Source organism: Drosophila arizonae, chromosome 5, assembly GCF_054131065.1.
Source record: "Drosophila arizonae isolate 15081-1271.41 chromosome 5, UAZ_ARI_1.0, whole genome shotgun sequence".
NCBI classification, from domain to species: domain Eukaryota; kingdom Metazoa; phylum Arthropoda; class Insecta; order Diptera; family Drosophilidae; genus Drosophila; species Drosophila arizonae.
This window is the reverse complement of record NC_142925.1, coordinates 2,508,298-2,529,171: the sequence shown is the minus strand read 5'-3', so window position 1 is coordinate 2,529,171 and position 20,874 is coordinate 2,508,298. Positions and strand designations below refer to the sequence as shown.

Sequence of the window (20,874 nt, the reverse complement as noted above, 5' to 3'; positions counted from 1 at the left end):
TATAGTACTCAGATAAATATATATTGAATATTATTTTATTTGCTTATATTGAGAATATTTTCACAGTTTTATTATTTATATTTATTTATTTTGTGATAATAAGTTAATTAAAAGAAGTTTTAAGCAAGTCAAGCTTTTGGTAGAGGCGATAATCTACAATAGTTTAACCTGATGCATTAGATCGAGACTTGAACTATTGTCTAGGTATATAAGTACAAGTATATAAGTATATACTGCAAGAGTATATTTATAGATCCTATATTGCTTATGTATTCTAATATCTAAAGTCCAGCCTCTCTTATTTTATGAAAATTCGATTCGATATCATACCAAGAGTTTTTTAATACTTCTTGCCTGAACTTCTGTATGTCCATAGAAGTTGTATTTCGATTATACATATATATTCAAATTTTTAACTAGGGCATAGTATTTCTTTGTACAAATGATGAGCTAAGAGACTGCATACTACATATAGTATAGGCTACACTTGTAGGCTGCAATCGATGGATTCCTGTTAGCATTACTATATGCACTTAATTCTGAGTTCGAATCAAGGTAGAGCAAAGTCTATAAAGAATGTAATAGCGTGCGTTCGAACCCACGACTTCAAGGAATAGCCACAGATTCATAGGTATTTTATATATACGACAAACTGCTTAGCTATTTGTATTTTGTATATACGATCAACTCTATTTATGATCCACGTATCACTTAATATATCGTATTATGATAGGATCAACTGTGTTTATAATCTGCATCAGATATACATATACAGCTTTTTCAAGCTGATCTCACTTTGATCTTCTGCACCTCAATAGTTCTATAAATTTCTATTAATACCTGACAACTCACCTGCTGTCCGGCATTGGCGGCCACCCAGGCCTCTGCAAAGGTTTCCATAGCGCTCTGAAAGTCCATGATAAAATGTTTGGGGTTTGAGCTTGCAGCTTCGTGAACTTGATTTGAAGAACTGTGTATTGTGAATGCACTTTGCTGGCACTTTTGTTGTCAATAAACTATTTAAGTTTTATGTGCCTTGGTTTTGATTGTTTCTCGTTGGGTTTGATAGGGGGCTGAGAGAGACTGTGTGGGGGTCGATGCAGGTGGCAATTGCTTTGGCATTAATTGGTCTTGGTTGGTTTGTGATGGAAACGCGAATCAATTTCTTCTCTTATTATATATTTTTTTTTAGCGATAAGGCCTAAAGCACGCTTTGATTATTGATTATTAAGCAGTGTTGTTGTTGTTGCTATTGTTGTTGTTGTTGTTGATGGAGACGCAAATTAGACACAAGCACAAACGAAACGAAAGACGGAACGACGCGACTTTGCAAACGATTTTTTTAGCGGAACGGATTCGATGTGGATGCCACACAGTTGCATATGCAATTCTCGCCGTTGTTGTTGCTGCTGCTACTGCTGATGTTGTTGTTGTTGTTGTTGTTGTTGCGGCACAGCTCACGGCGCGACATCATTAGCAAAGGAGGAGGCAAAAAGCAATACGTAGCGTGGGCGTGGCAGCGTGTCGAAAACAGTCAAAAGAACAAGAGAACCGACGGTCGCTGGCGATAAGAAGCCTCAAGTACTAAAACACTCGAGCTGCCAATGAAGACTGACTCCGGCAAAAGATTTCATATGCTATTGTTCAAGCAGATACTCTGATTAACTTTGTTGCTCTTGTTGTTGTTCTTGTTGTTGCTGTTGTGATAAGCGCAAATGTCTCTTGTGTGTATGTTTGATTGTTTACTTTGATTTGCTCTCCCTCTCTAACTGTGTGTCTTTCTCTTTCCTGTACTGTCTTCTCTAACTAGATGGCAAATGTATTTATTTTCAGCATTATTCGATTTTGACGTATCTCGTATGCTCTTCTTCTTGCACTGCTGGCTGCTCTTGGCTGTTAAACGGACGCGCGTTTGGACATCCTTACACAGCACAAGTTGTCGCACAACTGACAAAATTCTTTCGCATTCGCACTACCACGAACCGAACGTACTTGCACGAAGACCGCCCTCGTGCCCGAACCCCGTCCCGAAAGACCGGCATTCGGTTGGTATTCGTCTCTGCTCATTTGCTGGCTGGCTTTGGTGTGCGCTGGTGTGCGTGGCTAGAAAATACGATTTCGCTCTCCTCCTCTCGCACACACGCACGCACTCGTGCTCGCTCTCACCGCTACCGGCTCTCTTGCAGTCTGTATGCATGTGTGCGTGCGAGCGTTTCAAATAGTAGCAGCAAACTGAAAAATAGTAGTAGTTGGAATAATTATATTACATATACTTGTATATCATATATTAGTGAGACTGTAATAGTTTATAAGCATTAATTTGACTCTATTTATAACGTATATTTTTTTTTTTTTTTTTTATTATATCATTTGTCTAACTTGAATAATTCAATGCAAGAGAGACAAAAGTTTATATTTTATTAACTGGCTTTTTAAATATTTATATAATAGATTTTATTATTATATTATCTTCTCAATTTCAGCGAGTTATATTACATCAAGTTTTATTGTAAACATTCTCTCCCAATTAGAAAATGCATTGAATTCGAATAAACCAAATAAAAATTCAAAATTCTTCCTTTATTAAAAAACGGAGTAGAATTAGTAGTATTTGCTTTTTCAGAGAGCGTCACTCTTTGCTTGTGTGTATGCGTGTGACCAAAACAAAACACACACACAACGAGAGCGAGCGAAAGAGCGAGAGCGCGTGTGAGAGCCACAGCATTCACACACACACTTGCGTTCACGAACTGGGGTAAACCTGTTCCGGCGCAGAATTGCACTTGTCTCGGCGACAGGCTCACCCAGTCCTCCCCACCCCTCTCCGAAACACATCCACTTCAACATCCATACCCATGCCCATGCCCATTCCACTACCATCTTAAACGACTTCCCTTCGGCTGCGCGTTTTCTTTTACTTTTTGTGCGCTGTAGCGAAATTCAATGGATTTGCCGCAAATTCGGGTGGAATTATGCCACACACACTCACAAGCCCACTCTCGCACACACACACACACACACACTGGCACACAGACGAGCTATTGTTGAGAGTGGGCGTGGGCGTGAGCCACTCGGCTAAGCGGACAGCACTGTGCGAGCGCGAGTGCGAGCGATGCGGGAATATAGATTCGCGCGCCTGTGCCCGACTGGGATGAAAGAGTAAATCGTCAGCGCTTATTATTATTATGTCGTTATGTGGGTCGCCGAGAGGGTGAGGGAGACGGTAGAGGCCGGCAACAGTAGCAACACCCACTCCGCATTTAGCACCTCGACGAATGGAAATGGATGGCGGCGACTGCTCTGTATGTGTGTGAGTGTCCATGCTCGTGCCTTTGACACACGAAGTTGACCACTTGGCGGAGACGCAGATAAGAGCGCAGATAATGCGCGCGCATTACATGTGATTAGGTGTTCGGCTAGGCTGGATTTAGCCAACCGCCGTGCAGGAAGCCGACGCTCGAGTAAATGGTAACGGTACATAGCCCCAGCTGTCAGGATACATATGCAGCCGCTATTGGTATATATGTATGGCTCGTTCCCCCATTGGGGTGGAGTTATAGCACGCAAACAGCTAAAATATATAATTAAAATAACACGCAGCTGCAGCGAAAATTACAAACAAAAAAAATGCAAACATTCTCATATTTAATTAAACATAAGAGATATACATATTCACACATACATAAAGTTCCATGTGTATATACATATTCTCTTAGTATAAGTATTGGGGTTGGGGATATCGGCTCTTGGCAATTGGTACAGATTATCAGCGGAAAAGAAAAGAAAAAAAGCTCTCATTTATCATCTTCCTTATCTGTTTTCCTACTAAAAATTGCTGTGAACGCTCTCTCTCTCTCTCTCTATCATGCTCTCTATCCCTGCTATTTTGTTAGCAGTCGCTCACCACATACACATACGCAGAGCGGCATTCACACACATATACATACATGCATACCCATGCACTCGCATATTCTCGGGCTGCTCTCTCTCTCTTTCCCTTTCACTCTTGCACGAGCGTGCCAGAGCGAGATAACCCATAAAAATTTCGTGCAAAAGCAAAAGATGAGCAAAGCGTAAACGCAAACGAAAAACAGCAAAGCGTGCAACAACAACAGCAACATCAGCAAAAATATCACGAAATAAACATAAAAAGCGCCGGCAAACCAGTTCGGATAGACTCCGCCCTCGGCGTACGCTGATTGGCTAAGCTTTGCCTTTGCCCAAGACTTCATCTTTTTTTCTTCTCTTTTTTTTTGTTTTCTGTGTGCTTTGCTGTTGTTGCGCTGCTTGTGCTAAGTTGTTGTTTCTTTGTTGGCTGCGGTTTTATCGCCTTCAACGACGACAACGACTACGACGACGATGATGATGACGATGTCGACGACGACGACGACGACGACGTCGACGTCTTTCCACTTAGTTAACAGCCTCATGGGCAGCCCCTCGTTCTCTCTCACTCACACTCCCATTATTTTCTTGGGGTGGGCTTTACCAAATTTTGAAGCTCCAAATCTTTGCTGTTCCTTCAATTTTATAGCTTTACGCATATTTACATATGAAAGCGAGCCATGTATGTACGTATGTGTGCATATGTATGGGTATGTAATTGGTGTAAATAGCTTATTAGAAGCGTTGCTTAGAATTTACATAGATGTGGGCTCAAAATTTGATGAGAGTGTATTTAAATGAATGAACATACATCAATAATAGAGTACAAAGATAAAGGACTATAAAATGTTGCGCAGATACTATGCTAGGATTAACTGGGTAGTTCACTTTTAAGCTTATAAAAATTTTGAGAAATACTTAATGGAGATGTGTACATCACTTCATGTATTTTAGGTTTAAGCTTGTTGCAATATGATATCAAAGAGAAGAAAGTAGTCTAATACATTTTTAATGAGATATTTTTTAACATATTTCGTAGATCAAACAAAAAGAGCACACAATGTCTACAGTAAAACCTCCCTGAAGCTGAAACTCTTCTTAGTCCGAACATTTACTAATCCGGATAATAAAATCTTATCAAATATCTTGAAAATGTCATCTCTAAAGTCTGCTAAAAGAACCATTTTTGTTGACCTTTAAAGATAAATTTAATTTTGTATGATATAATTTTTATTTTTAAATCTGATTTGCAGATATTTCTGGAGCTCCACGCCAAAAATAAGGAGAACTTTAAAATTCACATATTTTTATATAAAACAGATTTTAAGGAAATGAGTTTTACGACCAGTCAAATTATAAAGTATTTATGGAAAATAATATTTCATCTATAGAAATCTATAAATTACAAATTTGTCAAAATTTTCAATGCCTCGAGCTAAGAAAAAAAAAAAGCTTGGCGCCAGCGCCAGCGAAAATCAATAATTTTATTAAAGTTCTATGGGGCGACTGTCATATTTTCATGTATATATATACACAAAGAAACACACTTACATACGTATATATATTTTTTCAAGCGCGAGACAAACAGCAGGCGAAAGGACCCAAACAGGATCCGCGACATAGAATACATATAACGTGTGGAAATTTTCAACTTGAAGCGCAGGACGCTGGACCTGCGGCTGTGAGAAGTACACCTACACAATCACAGACTCACACACAGAGGCACCAGCACACACACGCACAGTGTCCAGTTATTATTGTTATTAGTCAATGTGGCAGCATCAGCCGCGTAAACGGTCGTTGCCGTCATCATCAAGGCTGCTCAAGCAACGCCCCGCACCGCCCCACCAGCGGCCAGCTAACGGGCACACATAACGGTATAATAACATAGCAGTGCTGGCAATTTAGCTTTCTGTTTGCAGTCAGATGTATTTTCTTTTTGTTATATATATTTAAATAAGGACTGGAGTCAGTCACATAACGGTACTGCTATATGTCTGTCTGGATTGCGAATTTAGCATTTTTCAACTCAGATCCAACTTTGTTGAAGACCTAAGGCTGCCCAAAGTCAATTATACATACATTCTTATATTAAAGACATCTGAGAACCATTTCTCGTTTAACTGTTTTTCTTTTATGGGCCCTTTTTTTGGTCAGATCTTAGGTTTATAAATATTAGTCTTGTAGCTCTTTCAGGCGAGCAACTCAATCTCTATATGAAAACCGTGCTGCCAGTTTAGCTGTTTTCTAGCTAGAGCTAAACTTTGTTTAGCTTAAATATTAATAGAAGACTACGCTGTAGCCACGTACATATATCTATAGATATATCAAAGCTAATATAAGAGTGCTCTAAATTTCTTTGTTGCATCCCATTTAACTTATAAAGTATCACATTTTCTCTATAGACAAATTGATACTATATTTTAGCTTTTCTTTTTGTAATATTTTAATATACAATCTAGTCTAGGGATAGAATTTTCTTCGATTTATCGCGATTTTCGATTTAGCGGGGTACAACATATCGAAACTCGACTGTGTTTAAACAGTTTCAAAAAACGAAGAACAAAATTCTCTAAAATTTCCCATTCAAACTGTAAAAAGCCTTTCGTCCCTGTCCATGTTGACAGCTCTGTATCATCAGTCGCATCCTCCGGCAGCAGCATCATCTACCAGCATCAGCATCTACCAGCTTCATCATCTTCAACTTCATCAGCAACATCATTAGCATCATCAACTGAAGCAGCAGCAGCAGCAGTAGCATCATTGTCGCATAATGACAAAAGGACATTCATTAAGTTTTTGATTTCTGATTTTATTGTTGATTAAACGCAGCAGCCACACCCCAAGGCTAAACTAGCCTTGTGCGGTAAATGGGTAACGGTTATAAATGCTGAGAAGGATATGACAAAAAAGGGCATAAAAAAGGCAAGAGGCAGGCAGTAAGGACTCGGCATTGTGCTGCTCTATCGTGCTGAGCACTTCCGGCGCCAAAGCGTCAAAACTTGACGTTTCCGTTTTTTGGCTGCTGCTGCTGCTGCCTCGGCTGCTGTCTCTGCCAGCCAGGCTGAAGAGCCAAGTGCTGCTCTGGCTTATCACTCGATGTGCTGGCAAGGGGACCACACACACACACACGCACACAAACATATATATACATTTATATATATACATATGTATATAAAGTAGCTATATAGCTGCACATGGCACATAAGCTTGCTTTTTGGCCAACAGCCAACCAGTTCGTGTTGCCTGCTTTTGATTAAAGCCACAACTAACCACACACACACGCACACACATTCATGTATATATCTGTGTGTGCGTGTGTGTGTGTGCCAGCATTATCCTTGCATATGTACATAGACCCCAAACTGAAGTGCTGCCATTCGCTTGGCTCAAGTATTGACATTGCCAATGTTGCAGCAGCGGCTGCTGCCGCTGGGCGGTAGGCGTGGCAGGGTAGAAGGGGCTGGGGGCGGAGGGCCGGCTAGTGGGTGGTGTGCACGGTAGGTGTGGCGCCTGGCGGTGCCATTGGAGCGCGCCACAGCCGAAACGTGCTCGTTGCAGCCAGCAGCTAGCGGCGGCTGATTGCAAATGCGCCTGCGCTAATTTTTCGGTTTTACTTGATTTTTATATTCCCGCTTTAGTCGCAGTTTATATATATATAAATGCATATACATATATACATATTACTTTATTTATATATATGCCGGGAATGGTATGTATACATTTCTATGTGTTTGTATATGGAATATGGCTATATAGAGGATTTTCAGTTACTTTTCGCTTTAGCCGTGGGATAATTTGTGCAATTTTCTTATCGATAGGGATTAGACTTAAATGATATGGCAGATTTTTTTTTAGTAGGCAGGAATTTTGAATGAACAAGTGAATTTTAGATTTAGATCAATTATAGTAGAGATTACTAAATTTTTACTTATAAATGTGAATTTAAAATTAAAACATTTGAATTCTTGTCATTACAAAAACTCGGATTCATGGTTCTTCGAAATAATTATACTCGTCTTTTTGACTGGTTAATCTAATTTCAATATCCAAGAATTCTTATTCAGGTTATTATTTAAACCTAAAAGCTCTTAAAAATCTGATTACTTATTCAATTAGATTCTTAAGGCTAAAAAGTCTCCTAACGATAATCATAACGATAAGGGTAAACTCTTCAAGTAATCTAAAGCTTCAGATAATATATGATGCTCATTTCATTTTTTATAGTTTAATAGCTTTCCTTGACTTTTCCCAATCCCAAAAAATCTAAAAGCTGAAGATTTTTGCTAGGGTTGAATATTTATATGTCATAGAATGTGAAATTAAATGAATTAATTAATTAAATGAAATTAAATGAAGACTACAAAAACTAAGCTATATTAGCAAAAAGCCTAGCAAAATTCTATACCTCAGATTACTTTGTAAATATATTCAAGAATAAATAAAAAATTTGTTTTAGAAAACGTAAACGTAATTTACTATATTTTAAGATTAGCTCTGGACTGTATTCAGTGGATATTATGCCTTAGGTAGAATTGCTTAAGCTTTATAATTTAGCTATAAATTCAGGTTTAACAGCTTGACTCCAAAGCTATATAGCTGGGTTCTAAAATTTTCCAGCTAGAAACAATTCTACAAGAGCAAAATCTTTTATGGCATAAATTTAAAATATATTTTCACATATTAAAGCCCAGTTTTTATACCTTATTAAATTCTCTTTTTGCTTCGAATTAGGTTTTGTGAATCTCTGTCTAATGCCATATATGTTTTAAAACATTTTCACATAATTTTCCAAGTTTCTTTTCATATATCTTTCAAGTTAAGTTTTCCATTGCCAACTAGTTACCTGGGTTAGCTGTGTGGGTGGCAACCTTGGGGCGGCACACAAAGCGCACTTCAATTAGTATTGAACGAAGACCGAAAGACAAAAAAAAAAAAAAAAAAAAAAAAAAAAAAAAAAGCTGACACATTAGCTAACAATGCTTGGGAGCGGGGGAGTGGGGTGCTGGTTGGGGCTGGGCCCCGCCCGTGATTAAATGGAATAACCACATTTAGCACTTGAGGTAATTGAAAGCGACTTGAGCGACATGGCAACGATATCGATAGCCGATATCGATAGCTATATCTATATGTCTATCTGTCTGTGTGTGTGTGTGTGTGTGTCCATAACATTGGTAAGCATGTCGGCACGGCGATCGTTCCACTTGAAAGCCTTAATTGATTTAACTGATACCAACTGATGCCAACAAAAGCGAGAGGAACACACATACTCAACAAATCAATAGATAAATTCCATGCTATATCGCATCGGATGTGGCACTGATTGCCAACCAACCCACCCGCAGCACCCACAGCACCGCACTTACCGTTAACCAACCACCCATCCACACTCTGATTCTACCGAATCATACCACGCGTCACGGCATCTTCAAAAGCAGAGCTCGCAATGCCGTGGCAAACGAAACAAGATATGTCGCGTATCGATTTGTAAATTTCTCAATTGATAACAGATAAAAGAGAATGAAGAAGAATATGATGAAGAAGAAGAAGAAGAAGAAGCGGCAGCAGTGACATCTGAGGTGGCAGCAGCGCTTGATTCTCAGCGCAACGTTTTTGACAATGAAAAATATAAGCAGCTACAGTGCACGCTCTCAATGTGAAACCTTATAGGAGTTTTTCAAGGTTTAAGAAGCATTTTAATTTTCTAGCAGCTCTGCCTTAAAGAAAGCATTAAGAGGCTCAGGAATACCAAGAAAAAAATGTATATATATTTATGTTTATTAATTTTTTTTTTCGTTAATAAGACATTCATCGATTTAAATAAGAATCTTTGAGTCATTAATCAAATAATGGAGTAATAGTTATAAGATAAAATGTATAACAAATTATATAAAATTCAAGCAAATTTGTTATCAAATCGAGGCATTAAATTAGTGATCCTTTTAGCATTTGCAACTAAGAAAGTTTCATTTAAATTCAATTAGATGAAATGTTTCACGTTTTATACTTCTTCACGAAGATAATAGAGTATGTTTCTGTTGTATAAGGTGTGTCTATGCAAATCGTAACTTTCCCCTTATCCAAATGTCAAAGTTAAAGCTCAATGTCATAGTTCATCATGTTTCTAAAGAAAAATATTTTCAAGTTAGGATAAATATCACTATTTTATATCCGTATAGAAAATGCTATATATAAATTTCAGCTTTAATTACGTTTTTCAGCAATTTACTGAGCATATTTTTCATATTTTCTTTTTAACAGTTTGTCTGTCTAAGTTCAGTCATTCGAATCACCACTGTATTGCAATGGATGCCGTCGACGCGACTGCTGCTGTTACATGTGAGCCAACTAAAAATAACTGTCTAGCAGCGAGTCACTCTCTCTCTCTCTCTCTTTCGTACTCTACTCCTTACGTAAGTAATAGCTGTAATAGAATCATAGCTCTAGCCGGCGTAACTTTGGTCTCTTTGTGGATGCCGCCGAACAATGTTGACAGTGTTGATCGGCTATCGCGATCAGAGCGAAGACTACAATTGGCGATTGGCGATTGGGGGTTGGTAATGGGGCTAGGCACTGATTGATATGGGGATGCGGCATTGAGGTTGTCCCATGTTTGCTAACATTCTGTTTGCTATTTTGTTTGACAAATCCCTAATTAAAAATTGATAGCAGCTATCTGGACACATATCTACGCTCTACGCTCTGTTTATTTATCCATGGAAATAGCCAAATATCAAATGACAAATGACAAACGAAATACCTGCTGATCTTCTCTGAACTGACTCTGGCAACGCCTACCCTAACGCAACTCAACAGACTCTGGCAGCACTTGACTTTGTTTGCTCTGCCATTGAGGTCTCGGTCTATGCCGCATGCTCTCAGTCTATCTGTCTATCTGTCTCTTTGTCCATGTCCGCTGCCCCTCTTCAGCCTCATTCCCTTGCTCAATCCCCTGGGATGTTAGCGGCGTTTCCCATTGACGTCTGTTTGGTTTTTACGATATCTGCTTTGGTTATTTCAATAATAACTGTGTTTGACTTTTAAGGAAATACAACAAAATCAACAGATTTTAGCTGATTAAATTAAATCGATGCAAGTGAAATTGTTTCAAAACTTATTAATATATGTTCTACATATTAATTATATATTTTCTACATATGTATAGAACTTGAAAACTTAATTTGAAGAATTTTAAAAATAATAAAAATTTAATACAGTAAAGATTTCATTAAAGAAATTCTTATACATATATAATATGGTATAATAGATATGTACATACATATAAAAAGTTTACAGAAAAGTATAGTATAATAATGATAATATATAAGAGAATACTCATTGTAAGATGCGGCATAAAAGAAGAGAAAAGGAAGACAAGGAAAAAGAAAACCCAGGATGAAAATTGATAGAAGAGGGAATCTAAAGGTAAAAAAGCCGGGAAAAAAGAAAATGATATATGTAATAATGAGATGAAATGATGTAATGATGAGACGAAAAGACATAGAACTAAAGAAAGTATCATGAGAGTAGAATAGTACATTATATTGATCTATATTGCCTCTGCCCAACTTCCTGTCCTGTCCTGAAGCCAGCCGCCTGCCAGTAGCCACAAACAACTATCATATAGTGTACATATTCTGGTCTACATTAATCACATATGTATTCCATATGGGTTATTCATATGCTTTAATCACATTTCTCTAAATGACATCAGCAGCAAGCGGAACACTTTTTTTTTTTTTTTTCTAACTAATAATTAATTGTACTTTTTCTACCTTTACGCTGGCAGCAAGCAAATTGCATCATGGTAACCTATATAAATATGTATATATATACCTAATATATATATATATTAATATATATAACTGCATATGGATGGACAACTCAATTTGCACATTTTCATTAACGGCTAAAAGCATCTCATTTAGTGTGCACTACAAAAGCTGAAACAAGTTTGTAGTTCCACAAACAGCGGCTAATGAGGATGAGAGCGAGACGCCAATACCCAGCGAAAGAGAGAGTGAGAGTGAAAGGAAGAGCTAAACAGAAAGACAGAGCGAGGCAGAGAGAGTGGGAGAGAGAGGTGGAACACTCAGCCTAGTTGGCCACATAATTAAATTAATTGCATGAAATGCGGAAAGCAGGTGAATGTCCAGCAACGGAAAACGCTGTATGCGAAATTTTTAGAACAGCCGCAAAAGCAAATATTGGTCAACGCGGTCAAAATCAAAAGAGGGCTTGAAAGACCACCCGCCCAAAGTCCTCTAGCGTGTGCTGCATAAGCCGGCCATGAATATCAGAAACGTATTTTTTGAAAATCAAAATAAATTTGCGCTTCAATGTGAGAGTAAACAACATTTTGGAAAATATCAAACGCGAAGCCTAAACGTGAAGTACGGACAGTTATCCCCATCTATCTACATCTCTATATTTGACTATAGCTTCAATCTCTCTCTGAGTTAAGCAAAACACTCAACACTTTGGAGTAAAATGCCTGAAAATTGAATATGAAAAGTAAATATTCTTCAAATTTTCCCTATCAATTTTTTTAATTAAATCTCTCGCTCATTCTCTCAATCTTGCTAAGCCTCTCTATTTCTTAACAATAGTTCATTTCCTAACTACCTCCATGTCTTCATCTCTCTATAGATGTCTATCTGTCCATTTCTGGAATTCTCAATTTCCCTATATATCCATCTTTCTACCTCCCAACTTCCCTATCATCCTATAGATCCATCTTTCCATATCTCCACGTCATCTCTCCAATTCTCCATCTCTATCTTCTTTTTCTCTATCTCTCCATCTCAATTCTCAAGTTCCTCTCTGTCCAGCTCTCTCTTTCTTTGATCTTAATTTGACTATCTTTTCATCCCTCTATCCCTTTGTTTCGCTATGTTATATATACACATAAATATCTCGATTTCTCCATCTCTCTATCTTTGCATCTCTCCAACCCTCTATCTCTCTATCATAATCTATCTATCAATCTAAATTAATAATCTTACGAGTCGTAAAGAACTGCTACACTTATCCTTAACTCTACCTATTTCTACGTCTCCGTCTATCTCTATCTCTATCGTTAGCTCTATCTGTATCTCTGTCTCTATCAGTTGAGCTAAGATTGTAAGTTCAAGTGCTGCGGCATTAGGGGTATTGGCGCAAACTTAAGGCGCTTCTGATTTGATTAATATTGACTTAGTTGCGATTGTATTTGCTTAGCTATTGTGTTCAGCTGTTTTTCGTTTTTGATTAATTTGAGGCGATAAAGCTTAATTGGATTTCGCTTAGATAATAACTCACGGCTAGATTGAAGTGCCTCAGTGCAAACAATACACCAGTGCACGATAGCTCTATATAGCTCAAAATCGCAGCTAATCAATAATAAACGCTATAAACAAATATGTTGACACATTAAGTAGCTAAATAAAATATAGACAAGAAATGCAACCAGTTGCGCTTCTACGATTTAATCGAATTCGATAAGAATGATATGATATGTGCATTTGAATGATTCATTTTACATGAGACCTATATATGTACATATGTAGATACTATACCACTAAAGTATTTGTTGAGCATTACAAATGGCACTGGCAATGACAATGACAATGACGATGACAGTGACAGTGACAGTGACAATGACAATGACAATGACAATGACAATGACAATGACAATGACAATGACAATGACAATGACAATGACAATGACAATGACAATGACAATGACAATGACAATGACAATGACAATGACAATGACAATGACAATGACAATGACAATGACAATGACAATGACAATGACAATGACAATGACAATGACAATGACAATGACAATGACAATGACAATGACAATGACAATGACAATGACAATGACAATGACAATGACAATGACAATGACAATGACAATGACAATGACAATGACAATGACAATGACAATGACAATGACAATGACAATGACAATGACAATGACAATGACAATGACAATGACAATGACAATGACAATGACAATGACAATGACAATGACAATGACAATGACAATGACAATGACAATGACAATGGCAATGGCAATGACAATGACAATGACAATGACAATAACAATGACAATGACAATGACAATGACAATGACAATGACAATGACAATGGCAATGACAATGACAATGATAATGATACTTATTATGACCACGACACTGAATAATGAATATAAGTTTTCAATTATAATTTATGGAACTAAGTATTGCAGCATATTAAGCTGAAGCACAGTTTCCTTAGCCATTAAACGACTTCATCTATAATAAGCAACAATTATCTAGCGGAACCACACACGTATTTCGCAATGAAACGTAAACAGCCAAAAACTGAAGACATTTAGTTCAGCTAAGATGTCCACTTAAGTGAAATAAATGTGTACTTATGCTTCGCCGACTGGAATTCCAATAGACTACTTATGCTCATATTTGTAGTGCGAAGCGCACGCATATCCTGACAAGAGAGTGAGCGAGAAAGAGACAGAGAGATAGAGGGAGAGAGGGTGGGGGTGTGTGGCGTAGCCACTCAATCCTCCTAAAAGGCAATAAAGTTTATCATGCAATTAAGAACGAATTACGCTGCTAATAGAATAATTAATGCAATTTCCCACAACATTAGGCAGAGAGCGCTAGCCTAGGCCACAGGCGCTGAGTGCGAAATCAAGATGTGAGCCAGAGCCAAGGACTTGGCCGGGCAATAGCTCTAAACACACACACACACACACACACTTACAAAGGGTAGTTGGGGTGTGCATGGGTGACAAGTCGTACCAGGCAAACCCCAATAATAAGCCATGCCAAATGGGTTTATGCCTGGGTGTGTGTGAGGGCGTGTGCGCGCGCGCGTGTGTGTGTGTGTTTAAGTCCTTGCTAGTGAATCCTTGCCAGGCTGACTGCTATTGCTATTTTTATTTTTGCATCAAAACCGCAAACATCGCGTCTGCCTCAATGCCAAAGTAGAAAGCTCGAGCTACGTCTGCTTGCTGTATCCTGCCTTCACGCCAGCCTCCTGCCCCACGCCTCCTGCCATCCCTCGTCCTGCCCGCTAGCCTGGCAAAGTGTTTGTGGCTGTGCCGCACTAATGAAAATGTCAAGTAAATTCCTGCTTTCGGACGGAAACTGCGATATCGACTTAACTATCTCTCGCTCTCGGCTGCCTTTTAAGTGCTCCATGGAACGAGACGGGTATAGTTAGATAGCGAACGGGCGAGCGAGTGAGACGGCGCTAGCTGGAAATGCATTTTGTGCCCGCTTTCAAAAGTTGGTTTCCGTTTCATGTCGCCGGCTCACAGATTCGGCTACACACACACACACACACACTTACATATATATTTATCATCTATATATATAGTCTTTCTTTATATATATATTCGATATGAGCTATGCTTTGCTTATTCATGCATACATTGCGTATACGCAGTGTTCGCTGCAATTATTTAGCTACAAATTCAAAGTTTGTTTTTCTTTTCCCATATTTTTTGCTGTTGTTGTTACTTTATCTACGTGGAAATTGCTTGTCAAGCGGAAAGTAGTTGTCAAGCTAGTTAAGTCCTTATTTCTTTCTCTCTGCCAGCTAATAGCTGCGGCTGCTGCTGCTGCTTCTCCTCGCATTTATATATATTGCTGTATATACGTTTTATTTCCTGTACCTTAAGCATTGACTATGGCCAAAAAACCCCTAAAACTGTTTCTGCTACCTTTTCAGCATTCACGCTTTCGATTCTTGTTGTTGTCGCTCGGGAATCGTGGTGAAGGCACATGTTCTCCGTGTAATGTGCAAATTTAGTTTTACATTTTATATTTCAAACGGAAAATCTTTGGGTCTTCCTCACAGTGGTTGGTGTAAGACTTTTTTTTATTTTTTTTGCATTGCAACTACTTAAACCGCACGATAGTTGCAAAAGAAGGCTTAACTATAGAAACAAACTAATTTGCTAGTTGTAAAATCTTATAAATAATTCAAGCTCCAGGAGGAAGAATTCTAGGCCACTGAGAACTTTGAGCAATTGTAGAATAATTTTGAATGTACTTCGAATAAGTTAGATTTCAGTTTTATAAAAAGTGGATTGGCCCCCATGCCAAATTAGATGACTCAAATTTCTAAAATTGTTAAATATTTGAGACTTAATATATTATTTTATTTTTATATTTTTATTTTTCATTATTTTTTAGACTAGATATTTTTAATTTTAGCTATCGGAGAACACTATATTTAAAATATTGATCCCAAAATACATTACATTTGCACATATTAAAATTTATGTGCTTCTATAATTCCATAGGTATTCATAATAGTTATTATTTTATATGAAACATTTATGAAAAGCTGAACATTTTGTATACTTATGTACTATAGAATATGTAGCTCTCATATCAAATTTGATGTCTTTAGCTCTTATAGATCTCGAGATTCACTGTAAAAACATGAAGAATACAAAATATCTCTAGATTTTATAGTTTTCTTTGGCCAACTTCTCTCCAACTTGGAGAAAACCTCAATTTAAAAAATTCTTAAAACTCTTATTTCTTTAAAGCGCCAGTTTCTTCAAGCCATTCGACAATTTACGTTTATTTTGATTCCAAAACATTTGTAAATCAATTTGCGTACCACTGTAAGCGGCTTTGAGACGTCTCTCTCATTTTTAATGCAAATACTCAATGACTGGCACTTTGTAGAGAAAACTACAACTACAAGCTAGAAGTACATACAGCGACTTGCCTCAAGACTTATTTTGTGGTTTTAATTTGTGTGCTTACTTGCTTTCATATATGAGTGCAAATATATCTAGAAGGAGAAGCTAAGATAGCGTGGGAGGGAGTGGGCAGAGTGTTATATCTGAGTCATATGAAATCGGCGACAGCCCTGGCAAAGCCCGACTAATTAAGAGCACTGCCAAAAAGTATGCAAGACAAAGGCAAACTAAAAGCAGCTCACATAATGAGAGAGTGAAAAACCCCACTCAAAGGCGTTCGCCTCCCAATCCCCACCCATTCACATAGTACTTCTTAGCGCTGTCAACGTCAAGCTTTTGATTTGCGACTTATATTTGCACCAACAACTTTCGAGAGTCGGGGCTATTTTTCCTTTACGCTATTCCCATATAATTACGCATAAATCCTTTTTACACGCCAAGCATATTTTCAGCTACTTTGTGCCGCGCGGAGCATTCGCTGAAAGTTTGATTAATCTTATCAAGATATTGTGGAGCTGCTGCCATCATACGCACCCAAAAACACATAGCCACGTAACCCCGGAAACCCCGAACACCCCGGGCCCTGCCCTCAGCCAGCCACTCTCAGAGCAAATGCAGAAAGGGTTGCGCATCAGCAGTAGCAGCAGCAGCTGGAGAAGGCAGAACGGGAAGCACTGAAGGAACTGGAAGCACAACATCATCATCATCAGCTCAGCGTCGACGTCTTGTCAGCAAACGTCGACGCCTTCACGTCAAAGTTATTCTAAACAATAAAAAACGGAACAATGCCGGCATTCGGCAGAACGAAGTCAAGATGCTCTATGGGTGCAGAGGATTATAGAGGTATAATGGAGTCAAATTTATAAGAGTATTCTAGTCCCACGATTAAGAGTAGTTAAGATAAAAACTAAAGAGGCCCATGAAAGAATGAGGCTACGTTTCAAATAAAAATATAATCGAAGGAGAAGCTGAACGAGATCATACAAAAGAACGTTAGCAACACTCCTAAATATCTGATAAGGATTATATTGCAGTGAGTCATACCACTAACCATAAGGTTATAGTATGGTTACTGGTAATATAGATATTCATAAACAAATAAAATATATTGAAAAAATACAAAATACAAAATTATTTATATATTTTAACTATATATTTCTATCTTTATGAGTAGATATACAATTTATGTATTTTATTCAAGCGACTATGTCTATCCCATAAAAATATAATATATTTAGTATACTCCTGTCCATACATATGTATGTCTTTCCTTAGTAACCTTGTTAAAAAATAACATGTAATTCCTTATATTATATTATATTATATTATAAGAAAATTTTCTTGCCAAAATCAGATCAGATTCTAAGAAGCCAAAATTAGTCAAACGAATTATGAAGAAAACAAAAATATATAAGGTCGAGGAGAAAAATAATGATAATAATAATGAGAAACAAAATGTTTCGGAATGGGGAAAAAATATACAAATATTCCGAAAGCTTTATGGAAGGAATAAGAATGAATAGCAACATATAATTAATATTAATACTATTGACAAGCCTTAGAAAATCAGAGCAATACAGTTTAATATATGATTAGATTACCATTAAAAGTGTTCGGAGCAAAAACAATTTCAGCATAGCTGGCTGTTCATTACGATAAAATCTTCAGTAAAATCTTCAGTTCAGTATCCACTATACAAAGTTTGCTTCTACTTGCTGTCAGCTAAAGTCCTGTTAGCCAGCTTTATGCAGTGTATTCAAAATGAATTATCAACAATTTTTGCCTTTTCTTGATGGACGCTGCCTGGCTGACTCGGGTCGCATGCTACGCTTTGCCATGCTTTGCTTTGCTTTACTTTGCATCGCTTCGCTTTGCTTTGCCTCTAAGCATAGTCAATCAGCAGCTGGTGCAACCAGCTAGAGCCAGCATCTCGGGCAGCCTTTGTTTCTAATTGAGTTACAAACAGTTTGAAGTGCTCGCTGTGGACGCTTTTATTAAAAGCCAAATGTCTTGAGACTGAGCTACTGCTGAGGGCGTGGTCGACTAAATGCACAAAAAGTGTTGCCACATAAGAGACATGTATACAGAGTGAGAGAGAGAGAGAGAGAGAGAGAGAGAGAGAGATAGTATATAGAGAGGAAGATAGAAGATATACATATATATAAGCTGGCTCAATTATCTGGCCAATTGATTGGGTCTCTCCTCAACTAAGTCTAACATATTCATAGCGTAATTTTCGTGAATGGTCAAACATTAAAGCTTGATAAGGAAATAAACGTAGTTCAGACTGCTTGACCAATTGCTAAAAATGCGCATTAGTATCTATTTTTTATTCCCACTCCCCCTCTCTCTCTCTCTCTCTCTCTCTCTCTCTCTCTCCCACACCCTGTCTCGCTCTGTGGGGCCACATCCTTTCAACGTAAGCTGCTTGTATCAATAAAAATTCGATTATATAGTATATGTGCGCCCTAACAAGTTGCCTTTTTTTATTTATAAATATTATAGCGATGATTTATCATGCTGCTGACTTTATCGTCTAACACACACACACACGTGGGTGGCTCTGGGTGTGTGTGTGTGTTTGTGCTCTTGTTGCTGGTTTATATTACGCATACGCCTAGTTAAGCCTGCTGCCTTTTGACAATATCAGCTTATATGGCATACGTGTGTGTGTGTGTGTGTGTGTGTGGGTGTGTGTGTGTGTGGGCAGCTTTTCATGTTTTCATAAATGTTTTAAGAATACAAAAAAAAAAAAAAAAAACGTTGTCTGCTTGCAATCGCTTTTGCTCAAGTAGCTTATCAAGCGACTCCTGTCCAGTCAACAATGCCAAACAACTATTGCAGCACAAGAAATCGAGTTTCTCTCTAGTTTTTTTTTTTTTTTTTTTTCTCTGCACCCTTATCCTGCTAAGCATATCAAGTATCAACTGCCAAACAAGCCAGCAAATTGGCAACCTTTTGTTGTCCAGCTTATGATGAGAGACGCAGCAGCAACAACAACAACAGCAGCAACAATAACAACAACAAATACATTTCGTTTATATATTCCATAAACGTAATCGACTTGATATGCTATACCAGCCCATTCCACTCACTCCCACCCCCCTTCCTGTCTCTCTACATCCCTCCCCCACTCAGTTGGTTGAAAGTTTTCTGCTGTTTTGGTTTTTATGTGCACAATCGACAGCGTGTCCTGCTGTCGTTTGTCCTGCTGTAACCAGAAATTAAGCGCGTCTGTCTTCTGACTCCTTGACTGGTCTCTCGCATTAAGGCCAAAAGTCCTAATTGGTTATGTAATTGTTGGCATTAAGTGATTTCTTGTTTATTTCACGGCGGACTGCATTGCAATTGAAATTAGTTTAAGAGTTAAGAGCCAAAGGGTGAAGAGACTGAGAAGCATTTGCGTTGCATTCGTCATGGCGAAATAGACTTGATGGATTTTAACTACGATTTTCTGGAAGTTAATAATTTTTAGAGATATATATTCTCTCACTGTCTAAATTTTTGTTGAGTAGATTCCCAGCTGTCAAAGGGTCTATTATACCTAATCTCTGAAGATTACGCAATGAGTGGTCATCTCAGCGATATGAAAGTGACTCATGATAGACGCCCTGGCAAGGCTCAACAAATCTTTTAGCATGCATCTAGTCCATTCGGCATTTCATCTTCTTTTAGCTCAATACAGTTCTCTACAAACTCTACAAAACTTCAATATTTCTCGACATTTTCAGCTCTTTCCTTTAATATGTATTTATATATATTATGATACATCTTTCAAGCTTAGTCTCCACTATGCGAACCATCAGGAGCTCGAAGGTTTGGTCGATATTTTATATGATCTTTGTTTATATAGAGCTCACATGCAATAAATTCATGCCCAAAAGTATGCTAAAAACAAACAAATTCACAGAAATTCAATTCATCTAGAAATGGACTCAAAATATATGCCTAAAATAGTCTAATTAATATTTCAGCCTGATAGAAAAAGGAATTTCGGTTCAATTTCTCTACATTTCTGAGCCAAGTCATATATATACATTTCCATATTTTTTATACATTTTTTGCCGTGTATTAAGCGCGCTGAAGAGCAAATGATAGGCTAATTAAAAAAACATAAGCTTCTCATTTTTTTTTTGTGATTTTAGCTGTGCAAATTGGTAAACAACGCGGAAAAAAGCGAAATAAACCGAAGAAAAAGTTTAGACATCAAAGAAAACTTACGGCAAAATTAAAAGGCAGATTAAAAAGCATAAGAAGAAAAAAAATGCTTGGAA

At 37.7% G+C, this 20,874-nt stretch overlaps 1 protein-coding gene across 1 annotated transcript in view; it reads right to left on the bottom strand.

The window, feature by feature from the left end:
* dve (SATB1_N and homeodomain domain-containing protein dve) overlaps window positions 1-20,874 on the bottom strand; it is a 109,635-nt gene that overhangs the window by 65,636 nt on the left and 23,125 nt on the right. Inside the window, exon 2 of the mRNA XM_018011521.2 lies at window positions 853-2,232. Within this exon, the coding sequence (XP_017867010.1) occupies window positions 853-918 (66 nt within the window). The 5' untranslated portion in view covers window positions 919-2,232. The remainder of the gene's footprint in view (window positions 1-852; window positions 2,233-20,874) is intronic.